This window comes from Gopherus flavomarginatus, chromosome 19 (assembly GCF_025201925.1).
Source record: "Gopherus flavomarginatus isolate rGopFla2 chromosome 19, rGopFla2.mat.asm, whole genome shotgun sequence".
Lineage (NCBI taxonomy): Eukaryota > Metazoa > Chordata > Testudines > Testudinidae > Gopherus > Gopherus flavomarginatus.
In genome coordinates this window covers 20,316,031-20,334,766 of record NC_066635.1, presented here as the reverse complement: position 1 = coordinate 20,334,766, position 18,736 = coordinate 20,316,031, and the positions used below count along the sequence as shown (strand labels likewise).

General features: G+C 42.7%; 1 protein-coding gene across 2 annotated transcripts in view; it reads left to right on the top strand.

The window, feature by feature from the left end:
• Nucleotides 1–10,969: 10,969 nt before the first annotated feature.
• The window catches only part of CLTC (clathrin heavy chain), a 57,326-nt gene continuing 49,559 nt past the window's right edge, over nt 10,970–18,736 (top strand). Inside the window, exon 1 of one of the 2 annotated variants that reach the window (XM_050928763.1) lies at nt 10,970–11,305. In XM_050928763.1, the coding sequence (XP_050784720.1) occupies nt 11,066–11,305 (240 nt within the window). In that variant the 5' untranslated portion in view covers nt 10,970–11,065. The remainder of the gene's footprint in view (nt 11,306–18,736) is intronic. The other variant, XM_050928762.1, reaches the window with a different exon arrangement.

The window sequence follows — 18,736 nt, the reverse complement described above, 5'->3', positions numbered from 1 at the left end:
GATGATGGTTTCTGAGAAGCATTTATGGGGTAAAAAAGAAGGTGTCTACATTCTTGAATCAAGGGTAACTGTGGAAAGATGCTCCTCTTCCAGATGTGTCTGCTTTCTAACATTTGTCATCAGTCTGTGTTTAGGCTTGGTGTAGGGCATTAGGAAGGGGTGTAATGTTTCCCTGCTGATGTTTAAGTTGCTTAGAGAAGAAAGCTATTGTGTGTGGATGCCCCCTTTCTTCAAGAGCACTTTGGGGCTGGACTAAAAATCAAAATGGTCATTTAAAAATATATGCAGATTGGTTGGTTAGATATTGAGATGAATGCATAAATCACATGCATTTGGCTGCCACTTTTATGTACCAGTTCATAATATGACCAAACCGCACAGCCTGAGGTCAGGACCGAGTGAATGTCACTAGCAGCTGTCTTTTTATAGACGGCGAAAAAAAGCTGGTGGACAAGTTTTCACAAAACAGATGGCTTCCTCCTCTTACGATAATCGTATAATGTATCTTTAAGGTGAAATCGTTTTAGATAGTAAGTGCCAGAAGGAAGGGACCATGTCTTCCTCTCTGTTATAGGAGCTAAGCTTATATTTGATTCTCAGTTACATAATAAACTGTGTATAAAACCCTATTGCAGGTAGTCAACTCCAAAAATGATAATATAACATTCCTACCTCTGAGCTCATGGTTCTTGTGGCTTTCATTTGTAGGTAGTGTCCAAATGTGCTCTCTTCTGCCCACCCTCTTTGCTAATTGGTTGAGACATTTTTCATTATTGTATTCTAGTCTGCTAGGTGCTGTACTGCCACAGAACAAAAAGGCAGCCTCTGTCCCAAAGAGCTTACATGAAACCCAGGAGTCTCCATTCTACTCTGATAAAAATCAACAGCAAAAGTCCTGTTGGCTTCACAGAGTGGTACTGAGCACCTACATCTCCAGCTCCCTTTAATGGGAGATGCAGCTGCTTAGCTCCTCTCACGTATATTTCTATTAGTGTCAATACAGCACCACTCAGTTACAAGACAGTGACGCTCTTGGAGCAGTGCGGCATTCAAAGCCTTAGAACAAGGAGGCTTCCTAGGTGCTATATTCTGAAGGGGAAGACTTGATGCAGTTTGTGGAAATTAATTCTTACATGTGAGTTGTGTAATATTTTTAGGACTCTAGACTAACATTAGGAAGTAAGGTCTCAAAAGCCTGCAGGATACTAATTTGGATGAGACTGCAGGAAAACATTGTCTTGCATAAAAAGCAGCGTGTCTAGTATACACTGGACTGCAACTTATGATCAATATTAAAATTATGTATTTCTGGCAGGGCCCATCATGTCTGCTGTGCTTTCCAAACAGAGAAGGAAGCATGATCCCTTCATCAAGGAGCTTACAAGCTATAGAGGCTACCGAGTACTCCCTATGCTGCTCTGCAAAGAACATTATTAACTCGCTGGACTGTAAGAGGCTTAGCTAAGGCTATATTACAGATATTAATAGTAATAACAGGAGCAAGTGTTAATGCCTGCAGATTGTGTAAGTTGCAGTCATGTTGCCCTTAACAATGTGAAATGCAGTGCTGCCCACCACTCCTCTTATTCTTTTTGTGTATACCAAATGCAGAGGTAGCTGCCAAATGAATGCCTTTCTAGTTCCTACAGGGATGAATGAATCAAAATATTCTTGGATGAGATCAGTGTAAGTAGTAGCTAGGCCTTTTGGCTGAGGGGTGAAAACATTATCTAAATTTATGTCAAAGGCTCTCGCTTTGTTGTGTTTTACAGTGTATTCAAATGGAAGAGCTTTTTGTTCTTTCTCAGTCTTACCTTCAGAGTGTGCTTCTTAGCAACCAGCACTCCATTCCTCACTAATTGTATACGTTCTTCCTTGCCTTTGCAAGGGGCCTGCAACCCAGTATCATATTGTTTAATGTTAATGCACTTGCAATGTCGGTTCAAATGATGTCTGTACCATATACTGAGTCTCATATTTGTAGGTACGACACAAATTCCTACTCAGAGCCCATGTCCTTCCTGACATATAGTTATGCAGAGATTTCCTTTGACTTCCTTAGTAGCAGTGAGGCATCCTTTTTTTTTTTTAACTTGAAATATGACATCAGTATCCCAGATTTTGCAGGCACCAAGTCCTCAACAATAGGAACCAACTGGTTTCTTGTTATGGCAGAAGTGTCTGCTTAAAAAATAGTTACTGAGAAGCTATACTATATTTAATTTTTTATCTTTCTAACTGAACACATAGGGTTATAATGAGCCTCCTCTCTTGCTTGTTAAGCCTGTTTAATCTATTGTGCTGCAGTTCTGGCAAACAGGCTTGAAAATGTGACTATACAAGAAAGTATCGCTGCAGCATAAGCCCATAGCATAAGGGAAAATATGAATTAAGTTTTCCATGGTGTCCTTAACTTTATCTGTTTAGCGACAGCAGTATATATGGTATGTAAAATCCTCTGATAAAGGACCATATGTGCTGTAATGCATTGGTTAAAGAAGCTCTAACAGCTTTAACTCAACATATCATGTTTTTATGGGGTTAGGTTACAAGAGGACTTTTTTCTTATTTTTTTTAAAGTTACTATAGGGTAAAGTTTGAAATCACTTTAATTATTGCCACTGCACAAAGCAATAACGTTTTTTTTTAAATTCCTCTAACAAGCCCTGGAACTGTAGGGGACACCTGAAACCTTGGAATACTTTACATTTTTGTATAGCTTTCTGTAATTTTAAAAAAGATCCTGGCACATGTATTTTGGTGAAGGAAAGAGATGAATGATGATTTGCTATATGGTCAAAGATTGTATTTTGACCCTTTTCCTGCTTGTTATGAGGAACTGCTAATCCATGCACTGTACATTAAAACTTTTATATTCCATGAAGTAAAACAAGATTGTTTCCTAATACACAGTGGAAAGCAGAACATGGTCAGAATCAAGCAAGGAAATCTGGATGGAGCACACATTGGTGAACTTGGAGAAATCTCTGAGAAGGAAAAATATCGATTGGGCTCTGACATCCTTAGCAGCTTGAGGATAGGGATGCAATTTTCATAGATTCATAGACTCTAGGACTGGAAGGGACCTCAAGAGGTCGAGTCCAGTCCCCTGCCCTCATGGCAGGACCAAATACTGTCTAGACCATCCCTGATAGACATTTATCTAACCTACTCTTAAATATCTCCAGAGATGGAGATTCCACAACCTCCCTAGGCAATTTATTCCAGTGTTTAACTACCCTGACAGTTAGGAATTTTTTCCTAATGTCCAACCTAAATCTCCCTTGCTGCAGTTTAAGCCCATTGCTTCTTGTTCTATCATTAGAGGCTAAGGTGAACAAGTTTTCTCCCTCCTCCTGATGACACCCTTTTAGATACCTGAAAACTGCTATCATGTCCCCTCTCAGTCTTCTCTTTTCCAAACTAAACAAACCCAATTCCTTCAGCCTTCCTTCATAGGTCATGTTCTCAAGACCTTTAATCATTCTCGTTGCTCTTCTCTGGACTCTCTCCAATTTCTCCACATCTTTCTTGAAATGCGTTGCCCAGAACTGGACACAATACTCCAGTTGAGGCCTAACCAGCGCAGAGTAGAGCGGAAGAATGACTTCTCGTGTCTTGTTTACAACACACCTGTTAATGCATCCCAGAATCACGTTTGCTTTTTTTGCAACAGTATCACACTGTTGACTCATATTTAACTTGTGGTCTACTATGACCCCTAGATCTCTTTCTGCCATACTCCTTCCTAGACAGTCTCTTCCCATTCTGTATGTGTGAAACTGATTGTTCCTTCCTAAGTGGAGCACTTTGCATTTGTCTTTATTGAACTTCATCCGGTTTACCTCAGACCATTTCTCCAATTTGTCCAGATCATTTTGAATTTTGACCCTATCCTCCAAAGCAGTTGCAATCCCTCCCAGTTTGGTATCGTCCGCAAACTTAATAAGCGTACTTTCTATGCCAACATCTAAGTCGTTGATGAAGATATTGAACAGAGCAGGTCCCAAAACAGACCCCTGCGGAACCCCACTTGTTATACCTTTCCAGCAGGATTGGGAGCCATTAATAACTACTCTCTGAGTACGGTTATCCAGCCAGTTAAGCACCCACCTTATAGTAGCCCCATCTAAATTGTATTTGCCTAGCTTATTGATAAGGATATCATGCGAGACCGTACCAAATGCCTTACTAAAGTCTAGGTATACCACATCCACCGCTTCTCCCTTATCCACAAGACTCGTTATCCTATCAAAGAAAGCTATCAGATTGGTTTGACACGATTTGTTCTTTACAAATCCATGCTGGCTATTCTATCACCTTACCACCTTCCAAGTGTTTTTGCAGATGATTTCCTTAATTGATCCATTATCTTCCCTGGCACAGAAGTTAAACTAACTGGTCTGTAGTTTCCTGGGTTGTTTTTATTTCCCTTTTTATAGATGGGCACTATATTTGCCCTTTTCCAGTCTTCTGGAATCTCTCCCGTCTCCCATGACTTTCCAAAGATAATAGCTAGAGGCTCAGATACCTCCTCTATTAACTCCTTGAGTATTCTAGGATGCATTTCATCAGGCCCTGGTGACTTGCAGGCATCTAAATGATTTTTAACTTGCTCTTTTTTTATTAAAAATCACTTAGGAAAGTTAGATGCCTGCAAGTCACCAATTTATTGAATAAGCTACTGAAACACATTAGAAATTGCTGGTTTGTGCACTCTCTCATGCAAGGGTAAGGAGGAGACACTTGATTTATAAAGAAAATGGGCTAGAAAACATGTATGCCCTACAGGGGTTGAGATCGGCTTATGGAGACAAATCTTCAGATTCCTATCAGGCAAGCTAATGTCATTAAAAGGTATAGAGAAGCTAGAATAGCAGCCCCATCCTTCTTGAAGTAGAAAAGAAAAATGCCATAGAGGAAGAATCCTCTGCTTTAGTAGGGAGTGCCCCGCATAGCACTTCTATGGGTTTTTTGGTTTTGTTTTTTAAATAAGGACTTTTTTATCTAAAGACATTGCAGGAGCTGAGCAGAGCAAAAATCAAATGGAAGCTGGTGCTGGCCTGTCTAACTGTTACTGTATCATAGCTGCTGTGGAGAGGAGAAAATCTGGCCATTTATTTTGTGCAGAATTACAATGTGGGGAACAGGTCCCATGATGAGTAGTGGAGGGCTTTGTGTGATCTGTGTGATGCACTGTGGCAATCCCTGAACTAGACAATGTGGACACTTTTTTCTATGTTCTGTCTCATAGATTCATCGACACAAAATGCCGAAGACGTAATTGAGGTGGTCTCTTGCAAGTATAATGGGCAGGTTTCCCGATAGAGCATGTAACAATTTTCTGTAGCTGAGACAGAAGTGACCTTTGAGGGGCTACTCCTCGTTGTCTTCTTCAAAGACTGACCTTTTGCAGTCAGTCACTCCTAAATGTGGACCATACTTGCCTAGTGTAGTTTCAGAGTGACAAAAGCCAGGGTGCTCAGTCTGTATACAGCCTTCATCCACTCTTTAGCATGAAGACGTTGATCAATGATGTCAGCCTGAGAGCTTTTAAGCATTTCACTACAGCCCACGTTGTTCATTGTGTGTGTTACACAGTAGAGCAGGGTAGCATTGCCCCTGTTCAGCCTGCAGGGCTAGTTAAAGTTCAGAGCAGGGGGGATTGCCAGTTGGAGGTTGAAATTGACGGAGTCTGGTATTTTCTTTGATGCCATCTTGTTCATTTACAAGGAATACAAATTCCTGCTTCTCTGCAGGAGGAACCAAGACCATGAAGAGCAGTTTCTTAGCTTACAGCCCTAAGTCTCTTTACCAAACAGACCGAAACATGCTTTTTTTTTTGTTTTTTATTCAGGGGGACACTGCTCAGAGGCTACTGCTTGGCTTCTTTGCATTTTGCCTTGGCCCCTGGTGCTCAGTTTCTGAGTTCTACCTCCCTATAGCCATAGTCAGGAAAAACCCTCCAGCCTTGCCCAGCCAGTCCTAGCCAACTGCCTTTTGTCTGAGGTGCGGGGCTGCTGATTAACTCAGCTTGACAGATTTATTGAATGGTGTGTTCTTACCCAATTTCAACGAGGTTTTAACTCAACCCCTAGCAATGTTTCATGCAGCTCATAACAGAAGTATTCTGTACCTATTTCTGCAAGGTGCTGAGTACTTCCTGGGACTTGATGAGTGCTGTCAATCTCCATTGACCTCACAGGGAGTTGTTGACATGCTCAACAACTCTTAATTTTTTAGATTAAGATAATTGGATATTGAGGGCTGTAGGCTTGTGCCACCTATGCAGTCCTATAGGGCCAGATTCATGGAGGTATTGAAGTCCAATATTTAGGCACCACTTAGATGCTTAAAACCACTGTGCAACTGCTGTCTATCCACCTACGTACCAAAGTCTCTACTGGTGGGCAGGTATAAAGCTGCCTGAGTCCTGACGCCACTCCACAACTAACTAGCTGCTTGGAGCCTAGCACAAGCTAAAGACCCTATGGGTGCAAAGTGGGATTCTCAAACTGGTTGTTCCCCTACCTATCTCGACAGCAGGTCCCAAACGCATAGGCATGCTCAGAGCACACCTACAGGGTTGGGTCCTGCACAAGAGGCAGTTGGTGTGTGGGTGTTCAGGGAATACCCAATAGCCTGTTAGTTAGGGCACTCACCTGGGATGTGGCATATGTAGGTTTGAATCCCTACTCTGCCTGCTTAGGGCTTTGAACTCAAGTCTTCCACATCCCTGGTGGGGCTTGGCCACTGGGTTACAGTATCAATCTCTTTTTCTGGCCCAATAGATATTTAATTACTTATACAAAGTGGAACAACTTTAAGCATAGAGATTCAGAGAGTCTTATCCCACGATACCTAATAGTCCGGCAGTTAGGGCACTCTCCAGGATATGGGACATGCAAGTTCAAATTCCTGCTCTCCCTTGTGTAGAATGGGGATTTGAGTCTAGGTTTCCTAGCTCCCAGGCAAGCATCCTAACCACCTAGCTATTAGCTTTGAATGAAAAAGGGATGACCTGGCTCAAGTCCCTATCTCCAGAAGTATCAGGGTAGCCATGTTAGTCTGTATCCACAAAAACAACAAGGTGCCACTGGACTCCTTGTTTTAATCTCCATAAGAGGATTCATGGCTGAGAATCCCAAGCAGAGGGAGGCCCCTTCAGCCCCTCAGTAAGGTGCGTAAGACCTAGATCAATGGGAGGTAGGTGCCTACGGAGCTTTGAGAATCTTGGCCTAAGCTCCACCTTTTCCTCTGCATTTCACTTCTGGCTAGTGTAGGTGGCTCCTTGCTCAGCTTTCTAGCTTCTGGGACTCACTTTCTTAAGTGCCTAATTCTTTCCATACTATACAAGGGGAGCCCGTGTGCCTAACTCAGGACCCCTAAGAGGTAGGTATTCCAATGCATAAGTACCTTTGTGAATCTAGCCCATAGTATAGACCTCTGCTCATAGCGTTCATCCAGATGCCCTGACCTGCCACCAACATACAGTACAGCTAATAGCAATCAGCTTTACTTGTTCTGGTGTCTCATTCATTCTTTCAGCAGGAATTATTTCTTCCTCAACCACCTTATATTACCATCCATATTTGGGAGGGAGAGGGTGTTGCCGGAGGTCAGGGAGCCTCACAAAGTGTTAAAGTGATGTTGCCATAGTCTGAGGACTTTGCAGGAGATAGAAAAAAGGTGTTGTGAATTATCACGTGTACATGGTAAATGGTGGTGTCCCTTAGGGGTCTGTACTGGGACCAGTCCTATTCAACATATTCATAAATGATCTAGAAAAAGGGGTAAACAATGAGGTGGAAAAATTTGCAGATGCTACAAAACTACTCAAGATAGTTAAGTCCCAAGCAGACTGTGACAAGTTGCACAAGGATCTCACAAAACTGGATGACTGACCAATAAAATGGCAGATGAAATTCAATGTTGATAAATGCAAAGTAATGCACATTGGAAAACATAATCCTAACTATACATATGAAATGATGCGGTCCAAATTAGCTATTACCACTCGAGAAAGAGATCTTGGAGTCATTGTGAATAGTTCTCTGAAAACATCCACTCAATATGCAGTGGCAGTCAAAAAAGCAAACAATGTTGGGAATCATTAAGAAGGGGTAGATAATAAGACAGAAAATATCATATTGCCTCTATATTAATCTATGGTATGCCCACATGTTGAATACTGCATACAGATGTGGTTACCCCATCTTAATAAAACATATACTGGAATTGGAAAAGGTTCAGAAAAGGGCAAGAAAAATGATTAGGGGTGTTGACTGGCTTCCATATGAGGATCAACTAATCAGACTGGGACTTTCGGCTTGGAAAAGAGACAACAAAAGGGGGATGTGATGGAGGTCTATAAAATCATGACTGGTGTGGAGAAAGTAAATAAGGAAGTGTTATTTACTCCTTGTAACACAAAAACTAGGGGTCACCAAATGAATAGGCAGCAGGTTTAAAACAAACAAAAGCAAGTATTTTTTCACACAACCTGTGGAACTCCTTGCCAGAGGATGTTGTGAAGGCCAAGACTATAACAAGATTGAAAAAATAACTATATAAATTAACAGAGGATGGGTCCATCAATGAAGGGGTGATGGGGGATGGATCACTTGATGATTACCTATTCTGTTCATTCCCTCTGGGCACCTGACATTGGCCACTGTTGGAAGACAGGATACTGGACTACATGGATCTTTGGTCTGACCCAGTATAACTGTTCCTATGAAGGGTGCTAGTTGGTACCTCACATTTTTTTTTTTCATGTAGGGCTGCACAAGGGCTAGGGCTAACTCTGATTTTGGACAGGGAAGCTGCTATTAGGTCAGTACAATGTACCCAGTGTCCAATTATTCATATTGGTAAGGCTTTCAAGAAACAATAATTAATACTTACACTTTGTGTATGTGTAGTGCTGGCAATTGCCCAAGGATCTTAAAGTGCTTTTCACTCATTCATTACCTAAATCTCATAACAATGCAGGGTTCGTTATTATCAACTCCAAATGTTAAAAAATTATGAAGCAGACCTCCTTAAAAATAGGAGATTAATTCAAAATAAGATTTTAAAGTGTTTTCTTTTAAATTTGCCTTCTCGATTTGAGCCTCTAGGATTAATATTTTCAAGATTTTTTTCTGCAATCATGAGGTCTAGAAATTTAAATTAAAGAAAAAGAAAAAATTGAGATTCTTATGTAATTACATGACTCCATGAGTTGTAACTTGAGTAAAAATATTAAATATCACAAATCTCATGAGACAATCACCATAGTTGATTACATTGAAGGGTCTGGCTGCCTAAGTATCTGGGACTAGTTCCTCTTTACTGTTGCCACTGGTTGCATTAGAGTTACACCAGGAATTAATTTGCTCTTTTATGTTTGTTTTTATGTGTATGGTTTCCTAAAATTTTTTTTAAAGGGAGCCAACCTCAGGCAGTTTGTTGACCTGAAGAACATGATGTATAATCTCACTTTTAAATCCTGATTGACCTTTTCCTGAAGGGTCAGGATGGGAAGGATTGAATTCTGGACTGATATGGGAAAAACTACAGAGAAAGGCAACAAAGACGATCAAGGGTATAGAACAGTTTCTAAATGAAGAGAGACTAAAAAGAGTAGGGCTAGTCATCTTAGAAAAAAGACGACTAAGGGGGGATATGATAAAGTAGCAGAACTTCAAAAATCATGAATGGTGTGGACAAAACGAACAGGGAAGTCTTTGTTCATCCTTTCCCACAATACAAAAAGCAAGTGGTCACCCAATGAAATTAATAGGCAGCAGGTTTAATACAAACAAGAGGAAGTACTTTTTCACATAATGTACAATTAACCTCTGGAACTCATTGCCTTGTGATGTGCAAAAGTATAACTGGATTAAAAGAAGAACTAGGAAAGTTCCTGGAGGATAGATTTACCAATGGCTATTAGCCAAGATGGTCTGGTATGGAACACCATGCCGGGGATGACTTTAAACCTCTGACTGTGAGAAGTCAGGAAGGGAAAACAGGTGGATCTCTCAAAAATTGCACTGTATTGTACACTCCTCTGAAGTTCTGCTACTTGTCACTGTTTGAGACAGGATATGGGTCTAGCGAGTATGGTAACTCTTGTGTGACTATCGCCAACTTGTGTGACATTTGATGTTTTTTATGAGATGTGTGATTATGTGAGAATCTCTTTCCATTTTTTAAAAAAGGTAAATTGCTAACTCTCATGACTGATAACAAGCTTTTAAAATATGAATCCTAAATGTTAAAAATCAGCAAATAAGAATCCCAAATGTATTAAAAAATAATTAATTCAGCCTTTCATGATTTGGGGCCTGACTCATGAGTTTTGAATAACAGTTGGCACTAGCACAGGGTTTCGTACCATGTAGGATATCCTGTTTTAGCATTTAATTTGATGTGGCTTCATGTTTTGCTGGTGTGTATATGATGCCCTTCCTACAAGGAAGAATAAATAAACAGATGAAAGCACTGTACAGGCGGGTGACGCTAAGGCTCTGATGTGCTTCGAGGAGCCTCCCACAGGCCTGGGGCTTTTAACAGAAGCTTTGCCAAAGACCACAGAGGCCCGGCTCATCAAAGGCCCCTTCTAGGGGATGGGCCAAGGTCACTCGTATTTAGGGTAATAGCAGCTCGGGGATTCGAACCCCCCGCGCCGTGGCACAGGCGCACTAGGCTGATCCCTAGACCACGGCGTTTCCCGCCGGCAGGCGCTCGTAGCGGAAGGGCGGTGCGGTCACTGAGGGCTGAGCTGTGACGGTTCCCCCTCAGCGGGATGGTCACCTTGCCCGGTGGCTCCCCCCCATCACGTGACCACGGAGTCCGCCTTGGAGCGCGCAACGGAAATGACGCATCCGCACTCGAGTCGCATGATGTGGCAGGGGAAAAAAAGGCCGGGGGAGGGAAGAGTGATGAGTCATAAAATAGTCCCTTCCGGTAGGAGGATCCCTCCGCCGTTCCCATTGGATACCCCGTAACCCCGTCACCGCCGTTCTCTGAATTCTTCCGCCTGTCCGGCGCTGTTAATGCGGGGTCCCGGCAGGTGATGAGGCGGCTACTCCTTCAGCTTGTGTATCGCTCCGCCAGCAGGAGCCGTTTCCGGATCGAGCGGCTCGCTCTCTCCCTTCCTGGCCCATTCCGCCATTGCGGTTCTGCGCCCCGGCCTCGCTTCACCCCCGGAGCCCCTGAGGAGACTCCCCGGTCCGGTCTCGGGCTGGAGCCCCCACCAGGCGCCGCTGCCGCCATGGCCCAAATTCTGCCCATCCGGTTCCAGGAGCATCTCCAGGTAGGGGGAGGGGGTTTGGGGCGGGGGGCGCTGAGGGGCTGGTCGAGGGGAGCCCCCCTGTGGGGGTTACGGGCACCCAGCGGCTCGGATCTCACCTGGGGGGGAGGGGCGCCGGGAGCTGCCCTGTCTGTAGGGCTTGGCCCTCCGCTCCGCTCCTGTCAGGGGAGGGATGCGCTGCGCTGCGGAGCTGTGGCCCCCGCCCGCTGGCTCCAGCGCTCGCTCCGCTTCCAGCGGGAGGCGCGTGGGAGGGCAGAGCCTGCCTCAGCCCCCCCTTCCTTTGCACCAGCAACCCTGGTGCTCCAGTGGGCACCTTCTCCTGGAGCGTGTGAGTGGCGGGGGTGCCTCTCTACTACACAGCTGCCTTGACTCCCCGCTGGCCCGGGGAATGGCTTCATTGGCACACAGGGATGCTGAATCTTCCCTTATACCTCGGGAGTTTGTCCCTTCCGCTAAACAGTCTGTAGCTGCCAGTGGCCACATCTCTCTTAGGGTGTTTCTCTGGGGCCCTTATTGCCTTTTATTTTCTTAAAGGTGATACATGTTTGAGTGCATATAAAATTTTATATGCCTGATCAAAATCCAAGGTCCAGCATTGCTTAAAGATCCCATTGAAACAGAGCAGTTGGTTTTCTCCTTACTGTGATTCTGTTCTAGTGTCTCTTTTTTTCTCTGTGTGAAGTAGTGTACTTCAGCCTGTTTTGTGGGTGAGACTCGGTCTGGCCTAGGCCTACAGTAGCACCTGCTGGGTGGTGCAGTGTTGTGGGAGGGGTAAACTGAGAAGATCCCTGTGTGCCTTAGTTCCTCTTTCCATATTAGGAGCCAGTTTCTCTCTGGGTTAAAACCAAGTGAAACTGCTAAACTTTTTGTTTTGCAGGAGCTTTACAAAATGGATGACATAATACAAATAAACTTTGTTACTGTCTATTTAGATGTGAGACATGGATGCGAATGTTATCTTTCTGTAGTGGTGGTGTTAATGGTTCTGTAAAGTGTAATCTCACTCATTGCAGTACTGCATTAATCTCATTTCCTTGTAGAGAACTAGCTTCTAACGTTGTGCCAAGGAAGAACCATGCAATTAGTAATACCATGGAAGTTACAGCAGTATATAGCTGTGGCAGCATACGACAATATATGCATAAGCTACATTTTGTCCTCCCTGTTAGTGTAGTGTCAAACAGTCTCTGATAAAAGTAACTTTACATGTGGATTTCTGTCTGATAAGCAGTAATTTGAGTGTACTAAAATAACCTCTAGGTTAAAAGAGTCTCTTAAATAACAGAATAATCTCTGAAGTATATTATGGCTAAGTGCTATAGATAGCACATTATGTAGTCAGTGAACTGAAGTTTAGCATATGCCCTGGTTCTGAAATACTAAGATCAAAACATGTTGTTGTGTTGAAATTGTTAGGAGTAACAAATGTAGGGAGGGGTCTAGGGGAACCTTGTAATGGAAGGCTGACTGCACCCCCAACCCTTGTCATGCAGTGATTTGTCTTCATGCCAAAGAACTTGTGAAGGAGACTGCACAAAATTATACTGTTCAACAAACTTTCTCAGACTTGCCTTGTATGGTGGGTTTGGCTCTCTGCAATGACTGAGCTGGGCACTACTAGCTTTCTGAAGCCTTGTGAAATTTGGAGTGTGTGTGTGTGTGTAGGGGGGTGTCTTCCTCATAATTTCTGTTTCTTAAATGGAAGGAAACATCTAAGTCAGCACATCCAAGTTGGGGATATGGAGAGATCCATGCTGCTTTTGAAGCAACTGACTCAGTCAAACCTAGAACTGACTACATTTGTTTCATTTCTAGTTACTCCTTCAAAGGAACACTAGCAACTGAAGCCCTATCAGTTCAAGAATTGTCCCCAGGTCCCTCTAATATGAGGTTTTACAGTCAGTTTCACTCACTGAAAGTGATCTCTTACACAGCAAGAAAAACAAATGGGGAAAACCAACTGAGTAGACAAAGTGCACTCAAATTCCAAGTGAACCAGCTCAGAACTACTTTTTCTGATTTTTTTTTTTTAAATCTATATGGAAAAATAACTTAAACCCTATGCAAACTCATGGACTAAAGTTAGCACTTAAATCATTGAGTGTGCATCTCAATTTTACAATAGAATTATCTTAAAATACTCTTTCACTAATGGAATTACCTTTCTGATTAAAGGCAGAAATGTCACTGTAAATGACTGGATTGGTTCAAACTCAATATGTAGGAAGGACAGGGATGGGGGAACAAGTTGGAATAATTTCTTATGTGCCAGGTAGATCAGCTTGTATTAACATATTGTAGAAAATGGATCTTTAATATATTATTTAAGATGCAAACTCTGCATGTGACCCATCATCCCACTATAGTGACAAATGAAACCTACCTGCTCATGTTAAGAACTCTTAACTGGGTTTCGTGCCAGTATGCTACTCTAGAGCTGAACTGTTCAGTCCAAAAATTGATCCCTATCCTTAAATATATAGCTTCTACAATTATACTTGCAAACTGCACTTGTGCATTCAATTGAATAGCTAGCCATAGTATCTGAGTACACAAGGCTTCTTGTGTATTGTCTTTGAGATACTAACAAATGGTTTCCTGTAGCTGTTTAACTTTCTCATTCCTGAACTTCAAACATTATTGATCAGTCTAAAAATTTTCCCCAAACTTAGTTGAGTTGCCCTGTATTGTGCTTATATTGGGAGTTTCTTATTCTACACTTAACCAATATCCTTTGCAATAGGAGCCAAAAAAACAGAGGGAACTCCTGAAACCTGTTAACTTTTTTCTTTTAGTGTTGAATTGTTTGCAAATAGTGTTATCAAACTCTAGAAACGCAACTTCTTGAATTCAGTAAAGTTGCTGCACACATTCCCAGGTATGACCTTCAAGCAGTTTTGGTGGGGTGCAGTTTCTAAGCATCATATTTCACGTACTAAAATACTTTTTTCATTTGAAAAATAAACTTGATAAATCCAAAATGTTATATTCAAAAGCCAATTGATCTAAAAATATTGAGGGAAGAGGGAGAAATCTTTCTGGCTAGGATACAGTGGGAAATCATGTACCTAGCAACAACCTTTGGTAATATGGCTCTGGTAATAGACTAGCAAAATGCATTGTAAAGCTTTAAAATGTATAGCATGCTTGCCTTTATGGTGTCTGGCACCATGGATCTGGATAGAACAACCACCATCCAATTCAGAAGTAGGGAAGTAGCTTCAGACATGTCTAAAGATCAGTATGATAAACTTTCAGGTAAAATCTTATCACCATTTAGTCAGTAGCCATTATCCTCATACACTGAGATTCTGATTCTCATTGGAGAATAAGCATTTTCTGAAAATTAAGATGGCTGTCTCAGCTAGCATATCTGACTAGCTGGTGTGGATGGGACAAGGCCATCAATTCCTTCTGTGGCAGTCCATTGTGACAGGAGTAAATCTTTTACAAGCCAAAAGTCACTTGGGCACTATACTCAGATTGTGATTAATGCATTATAACTGACTTTCTGGGAGTACATATTATAATTCAAACTGAAGTCTTCATTATGAATGCAAACTGATTGACTTAACAGTTCTTCCTTGAGAGATTGGATATACAGATGGCAAGCATTAAGTTAATTTCATGGCTCTCCTAATGCATAGGAGGAGTTTCACTAGCCTAAATCTTGCATGCAGAAAATGTTCAAGTGTAGAAACCAACAAAGTGAAACATTTGGAGTTCAAGTATCAGGGGGATAGCCGTGTTAGTCTGGATCTGTAAAAAGGGACAGAGTCCTGTGGCACCTTACAGACATATTGGAGAATAAGCTTTCATGGGTGAATACCCACTTGTCAGATGCATGTGATTCTGAGTTCAGTGTGCATCAGGACTCCTCTTAGCCCTGTTCCTGGAGCTCTAATGGACAGCTATCAAATGCCCCCCTCCACAGTAGTGGGGTAAATATAAATGTATAGTATGTTCTTTACAAATGAACAGGGATGAGGGATGTGTATACAGGTTATACCTTATGACATACATATCTGAAGAGAGTCAATGAGTAATACTGAAAGTCAGTAGAAATCCTAAGGCTTTCAATTGAACATCCTGTATTCCTGCGCTGTTGAAACTATTCAAATCCTCTTTTCTCTCTATCAAGCTCTTACTGATTTTTAGATGATTAAAATCTTTTTTTAGATAAGACTTTAAAAATTGCATTTGCTGATAGAACTTCCGTGAATAGGATTGAACAAGCAATTTGATAGACCTCTAGGGCCAGATCTTTCAAAGAAGTTTGGCCCCTCAAAATACTGAGTGCTCCTGAAAATCTGGGTGCTAGTACTAGCCTAATGTGGAATGACTAATATTAATGCCTCCCTTCCCTAGCCTGGATATGCACTAGTAATCTAGTGAACACCACAGCAGTAGGTGTACTAGCAGCGTTGCTTTAATACATCTTAAAAAGGCTTGTGGTGTTGGAGTCATTTCCTCCCAGAGAAGACTGTTAGAATAACAGCACACTGTGAATTACCAAATGTTCACATCAGTGGCTACTTGTATTACTGGAGCGATTTTTTTTTTCTTTCAGTCTATAGTGCTGTGACCTGTGAGCCGAAATAAATGGCTTTATGAGTATTTGAAGTGCACAGCCTAATTTCTTATATGCTCTTTAGAATAGAATATTTTTAGATAAGTTTTCAGAAATACTTCCCACGCAAGGGACTTCTACCAGAAGACAAAGGTGTAACTTTCTGACAACACTCAGCTTCTGTTCTCTGGGGGTAGGGGACCAAAAAATTAACACAATGCTCTGGTCACTGGTCTAGATACTTCGGTACTGTCAAACACCTGCACGCTGGCGGTGTCTGGTGATTCATTGAAGCATGTTCTGAAAGTGTAATTTTGTTTTCTAGCTATGCCAATGGATTAGCAACCAGTGACAATTAAGAGTTGGGCTTTAAATGATCCATTGATTTTATTACTGACAAATCTCAGATCAAATTGCATTATGATGTAAATGTAAATTATTTGTACACATTATTTAAATAAGCTTCTTGCAGTATTACTTCTGACTGATGTTGGTGATTATGTATCAGAGGGGTAGCCGTGTTAGTCTGGATCTGTAAAAGCAGCAAAGAATCCTGAGGCACCTTATAGACTAACAGACATTTTGGAGCATGAGCTTTCGTGGGTGAATACCCACTTCTTCAGATGCATGTGGTGGAAATTTCCAGGGGCAGTATAAATATGCTAGCAAGCAAGCTAGAGATAACGAGGTCAGTTCAATCAGGGAGGATGAGGCCCTGTTCTAGCAGTTGAGGTGTGAAAACCAAGAGAGGAGAAACTGGTTCTGTAGTTGGCAAGCCATTCACAGTCTTTGTTCAATCCTGAGCTGATGGTGTCAAATTTGCAGATGAACTGAAGCTCAGCAGTTTCACTTTGAAGTCTGGTCCTGAAGTTTTTTTGCTGCAGGATGGCCACCTTAAGGTCTGCAATAGTGTGGCCAGGGAGGTTGAAGTGCTCCCCTACAAGTTTTTGTATATTGCCATTCCTAATGTCTGATTTTTGTCCATTTATCCTTTTCTGTAGAGACTGTCCAGTTTGGCCAATGTACATAGCAGAGGGGCATTGCTGGCATATGATGGCGTATATTACATTGGTGGATGTGCAGGTGAATGAACCAGTGATGGTGTGGCTGATCTGGTTAGGTCCTGTGATGGTGTCGCTGGTGTAGATATGTGGGCAGAGTTGGCATCGAGGTTTGTTGCATGGATTGGTTCATGAGCTAGAGTTATTATGGTGCGGTGTGCAGTTACTGGTGAGAATATGTTTCAGGTTGGCAGGTTGTCTGTGGGCAAGGACTGGCCTGCCACCCAAGGCCTGTGAAAGTGTGGGATCATTGTCCAGGATGGGTTGTAGATCCTTGATGAAGCGTTGGAGGGGTTTTAGCTGGGGGCTGTATGTGATGGCCAGTGGAGTCCTGTTGGTTTCTTTCTTGGGTTTGTCTTGCAGTAGGAGGCTTCTGGGTACACGTGTGGCTCTGTTGATCTGTTTCCTTATTTCCTCGTGCGGGTATTGTAGTTTTGAGAATGCTTGGTGGAGATTTTGTAGGTGTTGGTCTCTGTCTGAGGGGTTAGAGCAGATGCGGTTGTACCTCAGTGCTTGGCTGTAGACAATGGATCGTGTGATGTGTCCGGGATGGAAGCTGGAGGCATGAAGGGAGGCATAGCGGTTGGTAGGTTTTTGATATAGGGTGGTGTTAATGTGACCATCACTTATTTGCACCGTGGTGTCAAAGTGGACCTCCCGTGTAGAATGGTCCAGGCTGAGGTTGATGGTGGGGTGGAAGCTGTTGAAATCGTGGTGGAATTTTTCCAGAGTCTCCTTCCCATGGGTCCAGGTGATGAAGATGTCATCAATGTAGCGTAGGTAGAGAAGGGGCGTGAGTGGATGAGAGCTGAGGAAGCGTTGCTCCAGGTCGGCCATAAAGATATTGGCATATTGTGGGGCCATGCGGGTGCCCATAGCAGTGCCAATGATCTGGAGATATATATTGTCATCAAATTTGAAATAGTTGTGTGTAAGTATAAAGGCACAGAGCTCAGCAGCCAGTTGTGCTATGGCATCGTCAGGGATAGTGTTCCTGACGGCTTGTATTCCATCTGTGTGTGGGATGTTTGTGTAGAGAGCCTCTACATCCATGGTGGCTAGGATGGTGTTTTCTGGGAGGTGACCAATGCATTGTAGTTTCCTCAGAAAATCAGTGGTGTCACGGAGATAGCTGGGAGTGCTGGTGGCATAGGGTCTGAGTAGAGAGTCCATATATCCAGACAGTCCTTCAGTGAGAGTGCCAATGCCCGAGATGATGGGGCGTCCAGGATTTCCGGGTTTGTGGATCTTGGGTAGTAGATAGAATAACCCTGGTCGGGGCTCTAGGGGTATGTTGATTTCTTCTGGTGTTAGTGTGGGGAGTGTCCTGAGTAGATGCTGTAGTTTCTTAGTGTATTCCTCAGTGGGATCTGAGGGAAGTGGCCTGTAGAATTTGGTATTGGAGAGTTGTCTGGCGGCCTCCTTTTGGTAGTCAGACCTGTTCATGATGACAACGGCACCTCCTTTATCGGCCTCCACTACCCAAGATCCACAAACCTGGAAATCCTGGACTTCAAAGAGAAACTGCTGAGCTGCAGTTCATCTGCAAATTTGACACCATCAGCTCAGGATTGAACAAAGACTGTGAATGGCTTGCCAACTACAGAACCAGTTTCTCCTCTCTTGGTTTTCACACCTCAACTGCTAGAACAGGGCCTCATCCTCCCTGATTGAACTGACCTCGTTATCTCTAGCTTGCTTGCTAGCATATTTATACTGCCCCTGGAAATTTCCACCACATGCATCTGAAGAAGTGGGTATTCACCCACGAAAGCTCATGCTCCAAAAGTCTTAGTCTATAAG